The sequence below is a fragment of the Lonchura striata genome, chromosome 3, assembly GCF_046129695.1.
Source record: "Lonchura striata isolate bLonStr1 chromosome 3, bLonStr1.mat, whole genome shotgun sequence".
Taxonomy (NCBI): Eukaryota; Metazoa; Chordata; class Aves; order Passeriformes; family Estrildidae; genus Lonchura; species Lonchura striata.
In genome coordinates this window covers 26,977,715-26,992,836 of record NC_134605.1, presented here as the reverse complement: position 1 = coordinate 26,992,836, position 15,122 = coordinate 26,977,715, and the positions used below count along the sequence as shown (strand labels likewise).

Sequence of the window (15,122 nt, the reverse complement as noted above, 5' to 3'; positions counted from 1 at the left end):
TGTGTACTAAAATCTTCTCAGTTTCTTACCTGTGGCCTTAGCAAGAAGAGATGAGATTAAGAATAAAAATTTAAAAAATATATTTTTGAAATTCTTATACACTTTGAAATGCAGGATCCCTGAAAGAGGAAAAACCCTCAACCACAAACACTTTTCTCCTAAGCTGCATACAACCAGTGCAGTGTCTTAGAAGAGGCTGTCTTGAATGTCACCTCCTGATGTCTAGATGTGACCCTTCATAGTCTGACAAACCCTAGGCTTATGGCTGGAGTGCCTCTAGAAGCAATTTATCCATTGAAATGGTAATTAAAGAGGAATCAAATGCAGGCTGAAGGAGCAGGGGGATGGCACTTTGGCATAATGTCCCCACCTGAGGGTGGGACAAAGAGAGGTGGTGTTTGCCCTGCACTCGAGTTTAAATCCATGCTATGCTTGCATGGCTCCCAAGGGTGCCAATAGCTTATCCTGGCACGGAGAATAAAGCCTGGTGGGTTTTAGAGGGTGCAGCTCACCTGTACCTGCATTCAGAATTTCCATCTCTCTCATTTGTGTTCAGAAAGCTGAGTCCTGGAGCAGGGCTGGGGGCTGGGGGAGGTGGGGCTTATTCCATGGACCTGGAGCTGAATCTCTGGGGAATGGTGTGCTTTGCTGCCATCCAGAACTCGTGGCAATCTCTGGGACACTGGGCAATGCCCCAACACAAACAATCACACAATGGGAACTATTAGCAGAACTCAGCTTGTGAACTCCAAGTGTTGATTGTCCTTAAAATAGCTCCTCATCCCATGTTTTAGTGATTAATTATTGTGGTAAAGTGACTATTCCATTGCATTCCAAAGTGAAACAGATGTTTCACACCACACATACTCATCTGCTTTATGACCAATATGAAGTTTGCAATGGTAGATAATGAATGAAAACCATTGGATGGAAAGCAACACTTACCAACACACTGCTCCCCTCGTTTCTGGTAGCCTGGAAGGCACTGGCAGCTGAAGGACCCTCTTAAATTGACACATACTTGGTCAGCTCTACAACTGTGGGTTCCAGTTGCACATTCATCTATATCTTTATAACAAAGAAAACAAGTGCAATATTAGTAGTTACATTTACTTAAAGTATTTAGCCTGTGGAAACGCTTTACACATCTTCAAGCTACCTATAAGTGCAAGCAGAAAAGTTCAGATGCACTCCCAAGATGTCATCTCAACACTTGCAGCTATCAGAAATCTGGTAATGTTTTAATTCTCATACACTGCCTTTGTAGCTATTTTCAGATATGGTTATTTTAAACACTTGTTTGTTAAATACCATTAATATTTTGTACTTGTCAGTCTAGAATTTTCTGTGAACTTTTTGCAGCTTCATCATATTTGAATCATTTGCTTGTTTTGTTTTGCTTTGGTTTTTTTTCCCACGCTGGTTGGATGTTTCATGCTGAACTACTCCAGAAAATTTCAGCAAATGTAGTTCAGCTCTTTCTCAAGAAGGAGAGGAGTTAGAAATATGTTGTTCTGCTGGTACTAAAAGGACTCTGCTGATCTCTTGCATGGTTCCTGTGCTCCATGCTTTGGACAGGGACTTGGAACTTGGTAGGCGGTAGGTGGAACCCCTCATCAGGAAGAAATCTGCCTCTTGTCATTCCCATGAAAATTCTCCTAATTCAGTCAATCTGTTCAAGCCTCTGGAACCAGTTTATGCATGTTTGTATTCGCACAGTAGAGCTAAAACTGCAAGTTCTAGTCCGATACTTTTCAGAGTAATTCAGGCAGCTTTTAGTTTGCACTCAATGCAGGTTTATTCAAGTATTAAAACAGCAGTTTCATTTAGCCTGCTCCATTATGACTGCTGGATGTACTTAATTATAATTAAACTGCATGTGCTGACAAATGAATTACAATTTGCTTTCTCATCTGAACATCCAAAATGTTGGAGAGTTTTTTATTGTAACATGACACAGTACAGTGAGATGACTTCTTAAGCTTGGCATAGTACACAATTTGGAGACTCTAGGCTGAATAAACAAATTCCTTAAAACTTATGATCTCTAGTTTACAAATCTCAGCTGACCTCTCTATTTGTATAGGCACTGGGGATGTTAGAACATCACCAGTGGCAGATTCTGGGTGGTGCTTTGGAAAAAATGATGGATTCTTTCTCATAACAAATGAAAATAATTTCAACCACAAGATTCAATAAAAAATAAACCATCAACAGTTTGAATTAGTTCTCAACGTTTGCCCTCTCCCCAAATGTCCAAATATTTTACATACATCTTCCCTTTCTTCGACAGAGAAGCTAAAGGCCTCTTATGTTAGGCTGTTCTTTGCATTTCTGCACAGTGTAAGTCTTGAAGCTGCTTTGCCGAGCTCACTGTTGTGTCCTGACACTGAAAAGCACATTCCCAGGTGTGAAGAAGACTTTTGGGGACTACAATTGACTACCTCCTGCCACCCCAATGTCAGGCAGCTCAAGGCAAGTCATTGCAGGGACCTCATGAGCTTTGTAGTCCCCGTTCCTACAAAAGCTGGAAATAAGATACTTGTACAATTCCAATCCTTTTTGTTGCAGACTGTGCTGGAGCAAAGAAAATTTATTTGATCTTTAGGAGCTTCATATATGAGTAAACACGAATTTGCCTTTTAAGATGGATGAAAATACATTGAATAACAAGTTACTCTAGCTAAAATGATTCATCGATTTACTTATGTATTCATGTTTTTTGGCTGTTCTTGATGGTAAGTTCAGCTGGACAGAAAAACAATTATTGCCAGCTTGCTGCTTCCCCATCTGGAAACCTTTGGAGGGTTTTGATGTTCTGGCCAAGATCTGGGTTTGTAAAAGTTGTGGGAAGTGAGGCAGCCTCCTGCCTTCCCTAGGAAAGGGTGATACTTGGAGTGGGTCTGCTCCCACCTGTGCAGGGAAATCCATGCTGGTGGAGCAAGGCTGATGGCCTAAAGGTTGTGTCTGAGGGAAATAGGGCAGGAGGAGAACAGCAGGCACCTGAAAAGGTTTCAGTGCTGGCATCTCCAGTATTGCAGTAGTTACAGATACGTCCTACAGCTGTGACTGATACGGGGTGAGGAAGAGAGTGAGCATTTATGTGCTGAAAGCAGTGCCAAATTCTGGTGCAATCCCAGAGCAGCCCAGCTCTTGTGGACTATGGGAAGGAGCACTGGTGGATTTAGCAGTGATGCTGCAGCTCTGCCTGTGAGCGAGGCCAGAGAGGACGCTCCAGCTCTTGGCACTCAGTGTGACCCAGATCACTGTCCATTACAGAAATAGTCTGTTTCCTAACTGTCCAGAGAGTTACTGGAGAACTAGAGGTGTGGGAGTCATTAGAAGGAAGCAACAGCAATGCTGGAGTTTCCTTGGCATGTGGCAGAGCGGCTTCATTTCTCTCTGAGGTGGTAGAGGCAGAGTTATTTACTTACCAGTGCACACCTACTTCTCTGTCCATGGGAAATGGCCCCATCCCACACTGGGGATTAATTTGGGATTCCCACAATGTGTTTGTGGCTCTTGAATGAGTTTGTTGTCTATCTGCAGTTCCTCAGGGTCTGACCAAACTCAAATTTCCAGATTGTTTTCCCAGTTATGTCTGCCCTGTAGGGAAATCATTCAATCCCAGGTCTTCATTCCATTGTTGAAATCAGACTTTTTCAGTCCATGAAATTCCTAGATTTACCATGACTCTCACAGTGCCTCTGACCTGACAATGCTTTTGAGGTTCCATCAAATCCTGCTCTTAGTCTGTATCAAATATGGGAATAAGACTGGGGATTATACAAAGCACATATTCTTCCCTAAATTCTACCACCTTATTCAATTTGATGTTTCTTGACAAAATCCTGGGCTGAAGTGGGAACAGTAAATGTGGCATTGGGAATCCAAACTTTTGGTTTCTGCCTGGTGCAGACACCCATGGCCATGATTTAGTCTCTGAGAAGACACTGCAGTCTGGGGCAAGGGTGTGATACAGGAACATCACAAAGCTCACCAGCTCTAATCCTGAGAGCAAGAGAAGTTTATCTGACCTTTCCTCTCTAGCACAAATGTTTAATAATGTGTTACGTGCATGTGTATTTATAATAATTAAAAAAAAAATTAAAACAAGGCTCTCCACTGCACACACTTGTCCCTCTGGGGAGAGGGTGAGAGAACAAACATGTGACAGATGTTTGTCATGTTGCTTAATGCACTACTGGAAAGCACTCAAGATACCACAGTGATGAGTGCAGTGTAAGAAACAGATCTAGAAAGAAAATATGGGGCTTTTACAAGCTCATTCTTGAGCATCTTTCCTCTACATCCTCTTTTCCAAATTTAGTGTCATCATGATAAAGTTCATCTCCAGAACTGTTTCAGCACCTCATTCCATAGCTGAGGCTTCTGCCTTAAGCAACTATCTTGCCTGATAAGAAAACACTCCCAAATCATTCCCCATCAACTTTGTTTAAATTTCATTTCTAGAAATTTCTAAATTTCTAAATGCAAAACAAGCATTTGTTTGTCTAGGTAAGCCATATAAATTACACCAGTAACTAGTAATAAAAATTATCTGATCTTTCTTTTTTTTTTTTTCTTTATCTTTTCTAATCTCAGCTAACATTTCTAAAGGTTGTGCTGTTCACTAGACATAAACACAGGCTGCAAGTTTGTATTAGTTAGTTAAAAAACCTGAATGGTGTTTGATTATTGATGCATGCAACCTGTGAAATACAGGTTAGTTCTTAAACTCATTGTATCTCTGAGTCTGATTGATGACATTCTCAGATTTTTATTCCCAGTTTTCCTCTGGACAGTTACATCCTGTGTAGGTAGAAAAATTCCTTTGAAATAGTCTGGGTGTCTTTAACAAACCTTTTGCAGATCAATCTTAATTAAAAATGGAGCTGGGTTACCGTCAGTGTCTTGATCACTGTAATAACTGAACTGAGGGAATTGTGTAGTCTTTCATTAGGCCACTTAAAATCAAACTTATTAAGGGATTTATTTGTACTTTGGTTAGAAAAGCTATTTGCAAAATGGGTTCAGATTGAGTAATTTCTGTCTGTTGCTTGTGTTACATCCAGAATACTGCACTGAAAGGATGTGACATTTCTGAAGGATTTGCAAAGCACAGCATTCAGGTTCTCTGAACACTTTGAATTCAGATTCATAAAGCATCATAACGGAGTCTTTAATCTCACTCTGTTTTTCCTGCAGGCTTGTGCTTGGTCAAACCTTGCTGTGCCCAGAATGGGTTGGGTGGTGTGGGCCTTTATCAAGTTGCTGTATAAAATCCTTAAAATAAAGTCAGGGTCAGTCTAAGGAGAAGTGGGGCAGAAACACAACAATTAAGGACACCATGGCTCAGTTAAATGACATGTGAGCTGCACTGCTCCTCCAGAAATGTGAACATAAGTCCTCAACTGTGCTGTGGCAAAGAGGGCTTTCAGACCCCAGTGACTCACCCTGATGTAAATACTGCCTTTTGCAGCAATTTCCAGGGCTTTTCTAGAAATTCCTTTTGGAAGTCTTTGCCATCCCTAATTCTCCGTGAGTTAAGAGAACGCTCTGAGTTGCACAGGCAAGTGTCTGAAGTTTGCAGGGTGCTACAGCCATGGTGTGAGAACCATGGAGGGCAGCAGAGCTCGCTCCTGTATTCCTTCAAAATATAAACCAACTCGCATTTCATAGTTTTAATTCCACAAGCCTCACTAATGGCTATACCTAGTGATTCCCTCATTTTCCAAAAATGTGCCCACACTGCCTCTTGAAGTGATTTGCACAATTCTGTCCCTCCACTGCTGACTTTGGCAGCCTGCTCCGTATTTCAACCACCATTTGTGTACAGAAACAGCCTGACCTGCTTTTAAGCTATAGCTTTCCCTAAAGCTTTCCCTAAACTTCATGTATGGCTCCCTCTTTTAGAGATAGTTTTTCTGCTTCTCTCCAGCACTCTATTCTCTCAGGGTCTTATCTAGATCCTTAAAATTTTCTTGCTAGTCTCTCTTTCTCAGCTCCAGCCCTGGCTCTGTTCCCTTCCCGCTGTGACTCACTTTTCCCAAACCCCCTGACTCATGCTGCTTGCTCACTTATGCAACAGTTTAATCTCTGCAATTTGCTTCGTATCATTAGAAGCAGCACATAAAACCAGGAGATGCATTTCACTAGGGCTTTGGACTTTTAGAGAAAAAATGCTATCCACATCCACCTTCATCTTATTTAGGCCACTTGAAGCTTTTCTCCTCCTTTCCAGCACATACCTGTATGTTGTGCTCAGAGTTGGAGAAATGTTTTCTTAACTAACTCAAGTGTGTCTTGCTCCTGTGACTAAAGTGTTCAGCTTCTTGCTGCTTGCTGGCTCTCAAAATATTGCAATATGTTACAGCACCCTCTTGCTCTCTGTGTACTTCCTCCTCTGTCCAAACAAAATGTTTTCAGGTTGCTTTTCTCTATCCTGGTCCATAGCAATATGAATATTCCACCACATAAAAAAAGAAAGCTCTTGAAATATTTTATGGGATTGAAATTCTTATTTCTGTCCTGACTGAGGAGCACCAGTGTAGCAGCTCCTGAATGGTTCATAGAAATCCAAATCTGTGATGGTCCCACCGATGTCATTGTTGCAATTGTCATGGATTGCAGTGAACCTGTTCTCAATTTGTTTTGAATGTAAACCATAAATATTTTACTTAATGGGTTTAAATTTTTTGAGTTCTCAGTGTGAGTGAGGCCAGAAAATGACTTGGTCTATTTTTCTAATGGATTCATCTGAAGAGCAAACATCAGCTCCCACGTCAGCAATGGCACCAGACAGTCTGATATCAGACACGCAGTGATCTGCACGGGGATGCAGCATCACTGACAATTTACTTAACCTCAGGGTTCTGTCAAAACTTTCCCTTTCTGCCTACTTCATTAACTTCTAATCTGTCTGTAAGATATTTTATACTGTCATCTTTCAGAAAGAACCACCTGAAGATAACATACTTGGAGAAATTAAACCTCTATAGTTCATCCATGAGTATGGGCTTATTTTATTTGACCAAATGAAGTATTCTGTCCCTTATTTATGTTTCTTATATTGTTCTTGCAATTGAAGCCAGGCTCACCACTATGTCGTTTCCTGGATCCTTCCTGATCCTTTCTTACACATAGGAACAACATAAGCAACCTCCAAATTCCCTGGTTCCCTCCCCAGCCTTAGCAAGCTATCAACAATTTCTGTCACAGGCTTTTCTATTTCCCTTGCTACTTCCTTCAACATTTGCGATGTTATTCATCTGGGCTGGATGCCCAGACAGCTTTTAACTCATTAGTGTTGGGAGGTTGTGCTTTGTGGTGGTGGAGCCCAGCATAAGATCTGTTACATAACATTGGGACAGGAGGCAGCAGGAGATGAAATATCTTGAGAAATTTCCAATTCCTGGAATGGCAAACCCTGCTAATGCAGAGAGACCTTCACTCCAATTGTTGTCACTGTCCAGTGGTGTCATGAGGGACCCTCTCAAATTCTGCACAACTCTGCAGCAGCCCAAAACCTTCCCCCTTTTTTACTGTTTTTTCCCTTTTAAATTTTCCTTTGCCCTTTCATGTGAGGTATATTGGCCTGATTGCCCTGGTAACAAGTTTTCACAGTTGAGCGAAGGTAACCTGCACAAATACTGGTTTGCACAGGAAAGAGATGTGAGAGCCAAGACCTACATTTAAGCAAATAGGTGAGGTAGAATGTTTAAATTAATGAGATTTTCCTGAAAAACTGTGCTCCATTTGGTGTGCTGAAATGTTTCCCCTCTCCCATTTGAGAGTGCAGCAAAGCAAGTTCCTTGTGGATTTATATCTTCCTGCTCCTGGATGTCATGGCAGAGCACAAGAGAAGCAAAGCAAAGCACTGATGTGGTGAATGTGCAAAAAGAGAATTGAATGCACAATTCATTGTGTGATTTTTGTCTTTGGACTGCAAACGTGTGAGCAACCTCTGTGGATTTGGGCAAGTTACTCAAGCACAATGATTCCAGGAATAGAAACGTACTGGAAAAGCATCCTTCTATTAACAGACCAGAGTTAACAAGCTGTTGTAAGTGAGCCTGCCCTGCAGTTTTCTGTCACAATTATCTATTGTCTCTGGTATGTCCAAAGGAAATTGACTTATCACCCAGAACAGCTCAATAAAGGAGTGAACCGTGGCTTTCAGCACTAGAACATCTCCCACATGCTTGTGAGAGGCAGGCAGCTGAGAAGGGAGAAAAAAAAATGAATGAAGTGATGAACTGATGCATTTGAAAATGTTTTTCTTCCTTTCTCCTGCTCCTTCCCTCTGTGTGAGATGCTCCTTCCCTCTCCAGCACACACCAAGCACTCTGGGAGGTGCATTGCACATGGGAAATGGCTCCTAATTCCAAGATCCTTTGGAATTAGATGGATACCTCATTATCCAGCCACAGCCACAGTGAATTAAATTAATGTGACACATAAAACATTGATAACACATTAAAATGATCACTGCAAGTGAGAGTGGTATGGCTGATATGGTATTAGTCTGAGGCTACAAAGCCACAAACTGCTCCAAAAAGTATTTCCTATCCAATGTGTATTGTTAAAATAAGAACGTGAACAATAACGTGTCCTTGCGTTTAAAGTTTCTCAAAGGGAAGAGCAATTTAATCCTCCATTAGAAGACCATATTGATAACTATTAATCTTTCCACTCATATCAAAGAAAAGTATTCCATGCTTTTGATGGATCTAGATTAATTTAAAAATTGTATTATTTGCTTTATTTTTGCTGGAGCCATAAATGGAGTCATTACAATCCACTAATTCAGAGCAATGTATCTGTGAGTCTCTGAATGCTTCAAAACATGAGTTGTCATAATGGAGAGCTTTTTGATTTACATTTTGCAATAGCTTATTTTTACTTTCAGTAGAGTATTTCCTGCTGTTGCTTTCTTGTGATTTTATGCTAGAGGTCTAACAACTTGTGCTTTTTGGTTCATGCCTGCCCAAGTGGGGATCACCCACCCATGATGACCAATACACTTGGACTGTGCTCAAAAACAACAAGGGTGGATTAAACTATTCCATTATTGCAGATGAAAGAGTTCTCCCCGACATCTGGCATATCATCTTCAAAACTGATATGGAACATTTCCATAAATTCAGCTTAACATTGTTTTTGTGAGTGTTCCAAAGTATTTTTAACATGAAGAAATAGCATGCAAACTAATTTCCTATTTGAAAGTAAATGTCTTATTCTTATTCCTAATTCACACAGTTATTAAAAAAGTAAAAAATAAAAAAGGATGTTCACTTAACTTGAAACATACTGGTTTGTTTACTTAAGTTAATGGAAAAGCTAGTCAGTGTTTGATGTAAAGCTGTCCCCTTGCTTGAAAGAAAACCAAACAACTGCTTTTGAATTATGAATATCTCCTAATACTTTCCAGAATTATCTGAAGGATGTATTTTTTTCTTAATTACATACACTTGAAAGTTCCAAGTTCCCTCTTCATTTCCATTTTGTTTATTTCTCTCCTTGGAAACCTCGTAAGCATTTTCCTTTAGCTAGGCTTGACTGAACAAAATATCACTGCTACAACCTGCAATACTGGGGAAATCAAGGCCTGAAAGCTGATTGTGGTTTTTAATTAGGAAGTTGAAGCTCATTAAAGCTTTGCAAGCATTTTCACAGCACTTACACTGGCAGCTGCTGGATCCCTGCAAAAGAAAATATAAATATCTACCCAAAAAGTGAGTTGAGGGCACACTTCAAAAACCAACATTCATTCTGAGAAAGTTCAGAAAACAGCTCCTGCAAAAAATGTTGCTTATCTTGTATGCTGGCATGTCTTCCACTGGTTTAGTCCCAATCAGAAGTAGAGGAACCTGATTTTGGGGCTTTTCGTAGTGGATGTGTTGCTGATCAGAGCAGCTCTGCTGACACAAGAAAAAAGGGACCTTTAGAAGGAACTTCAGATGTAAGACAAGTGGCTTAGAATATTTGATATGAGCCCAATTTTATCAATACCATCTCATTCCCCTTCAGCTTTTGCAGCCTGAATGAGCCTTTTTAGGAATTCCAGTTTCCAAGCTGAGAACATTTAAGTTCAAGCTGAGTTCAATAGCAGCTCTCCAAAGGAGAGGGCTTATCTAAATGATGGTATTGTTTTTAGCACTAATCATCCTATCTGTTGGCAGTACCAACATGCTGCAATCTCCACAGCTCCCCACATAAATAAGCAGATTCCTGATGCAGTTCCAGCTTCAGAAATGCCTTTGAAGGCATTATTTAGTTCTGAATTTTTTTAATGTGGTTATGTGATACTTTTAGCATGTGGCTGGATGTACCCACAGATGCCTTGTTTTGAAGAAACATATCTAAAATATATTTGAAGTGTTATTGGCAGGCACTGGGCTGTGAAATAGAAATGGTTAAAAGAAATTCTTATTTTCACGCCTCCTACAACTTCTGAATGATGGAAGAATAAAAGCAAATTATGGAAATAGTACTTTAAAAAGACACATCAGTTGATTTGGTCCAAAATATACTCTAGGGATGGGAGGGGACTGGAAGAGCTGGGATAGAAAAACAGAATGTTCAGGTTGCACAGTTCAAGTGAAGTGAAAGGGTGTGCAGAAGGTTTCTGTGGCAATATAAATTTGACTATGCCAAAAACAAGCAGTATTAGACAGTTTTGTTCTAACAAAACCATAAGGAACTGGATCTTATAAATTTTTGTTTGTCTGTTTTGAGCTAAGAATTCTTAATAACTGCTTCCTTCTTAGAATTTAAGTGGAAAATTCAATTTTCCATGTAATTCTTCACATGAAGAGGGCTTAAAATGTAATTTGGAGTTTTAAAAATTCTTTTTTTGTAAGAGAATGGATACAAGAGGTGAAGCTAGGCAGGATCAAAATTTAGGCAGAGGTATCAGGGGAAAAGAAATCAATCCTTTGAAGGTAAAATTAAAAAAAAAAAAAAAACAAAGAAAAAGCAGTATGGATACTAATGAAGAAAGGAAAAGGAACATGGGAAAAGCAAGACAGGAGTCCAGGGGAGATTGTGGAAAAGGGGAGATGGATGAGAGGGGCAATGAAATAAGCTGAGGGTGTGCAGTCCACTGAAGTTAGTAAGTTGGTTCTTGGGAAGTATATGTTGTTCTTTCAAAAACCTGACAAAAAAATTCTGAAAACTGAAAATTATTATTATTTTTGGCCCCACTCCAAGGTTTTTCTGGGGTTTAGCCACTTTTTTTTTTTTGTTGTTGTTTTTGTTTGGGAACAAAGAAAAAGAAAAAAAAAAGACACAAAAAATACTTTGTTCTTTCAATGAGTCAGTAATAAATACAAACGAACATTCTAAAAACCAGAAGTTTCCTTGGGAAGAGAAAGCTATTTTTTCTTCCAAATTTCCTTTGCCTTAAAATTGGGATGAGCTCTGCTCTCAGGCTGAAGATGTGCCTTCCCAGCTGCCTTTAAGCAATCAAGTAGAAGTAGCAATTGGGACAGTTTTGCTCCTTTCTTTTTTTTTTTTTTTTTTCCCCTGGTGTTTGGCTGGGAAGTTGCATGGGTTTGCCTCAGAATAGATGCTGTGCTACCATAATCCTGGCACTTTTCATTGCACATGAGATTTCAGCAGTGTTTCCTAGAGTAAGTGGAGAACTCCTGAAGCATTCTGAACATCCAGCTGCAGGGCTGGTGGGAGGGGGAAGTGCAGCAACCTGCTTTGTTTGCCTGAGCATGTGATTTTTTTCTTTTTCATTTTTTTTTCTTAAATACCTTGTGATCTTCACAGACTCCTGGCGAAGCTTAAAAGGTTAGTTTGAGTAGGGAGTGGCTATCATTTGTTTAGAAAATAAATAGCAAAAAGTAGGCCAAATACCAGTAAAGTTCCAGTTTTAAAATATTAAACTAACATACAACATTGCTGACCTGGAAAGGTCACATGAAGTGGGAGAAAGGATGTATTTAGAGTGATCGCCAGGCAGGACGTGGGATCTCTCACTGACTTGGCAATAGATACTTCAGCTCTATTTGCTGTTTCTAATGCTCCTTATTTGCCAAGTTCTTAAGTTTGACAAGATCCATGCTTTATTTGTCAGTATTTACATGGTATTAAGCAAGTGTGTAAATCCATTCAGAGGGTAACCAAAGCCTACCCCACCTGCTTTTTCTACTTCATCTTTGGATATAGACAGGATGATCAGAAACCCGGGAAAAGGGAAGCTTGGAGGGGGTTTTCCTTTGGGGACTGCTATCAGATAACAAGGTTATTTGTGACAAGTTTAAACTTGCTAAATCTGGATAGATTCAGTGCTTTCAAATCTATCACCCTGAGAATGAGAAAAGAAACAACTGCTGAAATGACAATAGAGCTGTTAGAATTCCTTCAGAAGAGGCAGGAAGATTTAATGGAAATGTAAAGATGTCAGCATGCCTCTCTATGGCCTGACTTTAGGGCTCTTGGCAAGCGTGGAGAAGAAAACCCAACACAGCAGATAAATAATTGCTGCCACATCATCCCAGCACATCATCATCACGGCTGGATGAGATGAAAGGTATTTACAAACCAGAGGCTGCCAGCAGAACACAGGCAGCCCCAGATTGATCCAGCTCCAGCTGTAATCAATAGGAGCCTTCAGCAAACTGGAGCCTGAAGAACAAACTGAGTGCTTTCTGAAATGCCTTACACAGTCAGCTCTGTAAAGCAAAGCTCAGCAGGAGCAGGGCATGAAGGATGCAGTGGAGTTTTGCTCCACACATTGTTTGGTGGGCTTCAAAATTATACTTTCCACTGACAACTGAAGCCCCATTTTTTGTTCTCCCCCTTAAATCTTCCACTCTTCTGTTTTTCTTTCTCTGTTCCTTTGGGTTCTGCCCTTCTAATTTTTCAAGGCAGAGGATGTGCCTTTGTTTGTGAACAGCAAGGTGAGTTTATGCCACCCTGTTAATGATATTTATGAATCATATATAACTGAATTTTTCCCATAGCCCAAAGGTGGCCAATTGCCCAAAGGCACTGCTCCTAATGCCTGTGTTTTCTATTTATAAGGTGTATTTTAGTTTACATCAGCAGCTGAGGGAAAGACTTCTGCTTGATATCACTTCTGCCAAATGAAACCCACAGAGAAACCAAGGCCAAAGGAATTCTGTACAAAAGTTGTCCGGGCTTTGTAATTTTGTTCACATGGGTACATAGTCGTATACACTAACTGCCAATAAAAACACTCTAAAATAGATACAGCACTATCTCCAGATGATCTTAAAATCTACAGGACACAGGTAAGGGAGCATGGAGAGACAACTAGGCTTTGAAAGGACACAGCCTGATGAGAAAATCAGCTTTTGCAAGGTGGTTGTGAGAGGAAAAGGAGCTCCTCCAACAATCCCCTCTACTCCCTGTAAGTTGATAAAATTCCTGAAAGAGCACTTTAGAACCAAATTAAATAAAATTGTTGCTTTTGAAGCCATTTGTGGTTCTGACCAAGTGTGGGTGCTCCTCAGAACATGTTGATGCTCTGTGAGCAGCAGAGCCAAGGACAGGCTCCAAGGAGGGAACACTGGTCTGGGCCATTGCTCTACCTCAGGAGAGTCCTGGCTCACTGGCAGAGGCTGAACAGCTCCAGCAGCACAGAGCCCAGGACACAGGGAGAAGATCTGTGGGACAATCATTAGCACCAATGCCCATCCAAACCAAGCTTTCTGCCTCCGGAGAACAGCAGGAATAAAAGGAATCGGCTTTGCAGCTACCGAGGGGCAGGGAAGGAACAAGTCTTGACAGACCTCCAGATACACTGGACGAGTTTTTTGAATACTTTGTGGCTTGAGATGCTTCTCTTGCTTCTGGTCCCAGGAAGAAAGGTGAGTGGGAAGCTTTAGCACCATAGAATGGCTGGGGTTGGAAGGAGTCTTAAAACTCATCCAATTCCAACCCTATGTCATGGGCAGGGACATCTTCTACTATCTCATGTTGCTGCAAACCCTGTCCAACCTGGCCTTGAACACTTCCAGGGATGGGGCAGCCACAACTTCTCTGGACAATCTGTGCCTGGGCCTCACCTCACAGTCAAGAATTTTTTCCCTGATATCTAATGTAAATCTACTCTCTCAATGCAAAGAAATAAATTGCAAAAAGTCCCTCTACGTCTTTCTTGTAGCCATCCTTCTGAAAATGCACTGAGGACCTTTCTTGTCCTTTTTTTTGTTTCCCCCCACAGGTTTTTTGCTCGGTTCTCTGTGTGTTCCATTCCCTTCTTTAAAAGGCATGACATCTCACATCTTTCTGCTCTTGCAAATGGAATGTATAAGCCAAGTGCCAGGGATGCCTGTCTGCATCCTGGCACATCTGAGGGATGCCCAGGACATTGTCAGTACATTATTTGGCACTGCCTGGCTGTCTGGAACTTTAAGTAGACAGCCATGAATGTGTGATGAAAATCGACTGCAGAGGTTAATGGCTGGTCAGGATCCACAGGGAAACATGAGGGCCTTAGATGCTGCTGAACATAGGCCAGTGGTGGTAGGTCAAAAGAAATTCTGCTCATAAATTCTTGCAGTATGGGAGAAGAGATTTCTCAATTTAGACTTTCATCAAAGCTATTGGATAAAGCAGTCAATCGCAGTTGGATTCTCAGAGATGCCTGCCTGCCTCAAATGCCTTCCAGATGGATTTCATTCCAGTGCATTGACTGTCCACTCAGCTTTGCAGTGGAGCAGGTAAAGGCAAGTCCATATTATCCTCATTGAGCTGCTGGATGTCAACAAAATTGGTGGCTCTTTCCTCATGGAAGTGCTATTCCAGGAACTGATGAGGCAAGAGGTAAACTGGCAAAAGATTAATCCTAGGGGAGGCTAATTATATCTAAGTAATTAATGCCAAGAGCAAAGAATAGAATGAAAAGGTGACGGAAGGAGAGATGTAACTGAGTATTAGGAAGATAGTCTATTTATAGATGGAGAAAGAATAAGTATCTATGAGCACATTCATTTCTTACCTACAGGATAAAGGAGGGGATCACTTAAAATTCTAAAGTTGAAGTCTTTTAAAGTAATTAAAAAATAATTTACTATTATTTATGCAATTACAGTTGTTAACTGGAATGTGTGCAACATTAAGCCCTCTCGCAAGCTAATCAA

At 40.7% G+C, this 15,122-nt stretch overlaps 1 protein-coding gene across 2 annotated transcripts in view; it reads right to left on the bottom strand.

Moving 5' to 3' along the window:
* The window catches only part of EFEMP1 (EGF-like fibulin extracellular matrix protein 1), a 45,399-nt gene that overhangs the window by 11,233 nt on the left and 19,044 nt on the right, over positions 1 to 15,122 (bottom strand). For both annotated transcript variants that reach the window (XM_021527522.2, XM_021527521.2), the window contains one exon: positions 946 to 1,068. In XM_021527522.2, the coding sequence (XP_021383197.1) occupies positions 946 to 1,068 (123 nt within the window). The remainder of the gene's footprint in view (positions 1 to 945; positions 1,069 to 15,122) is intronic.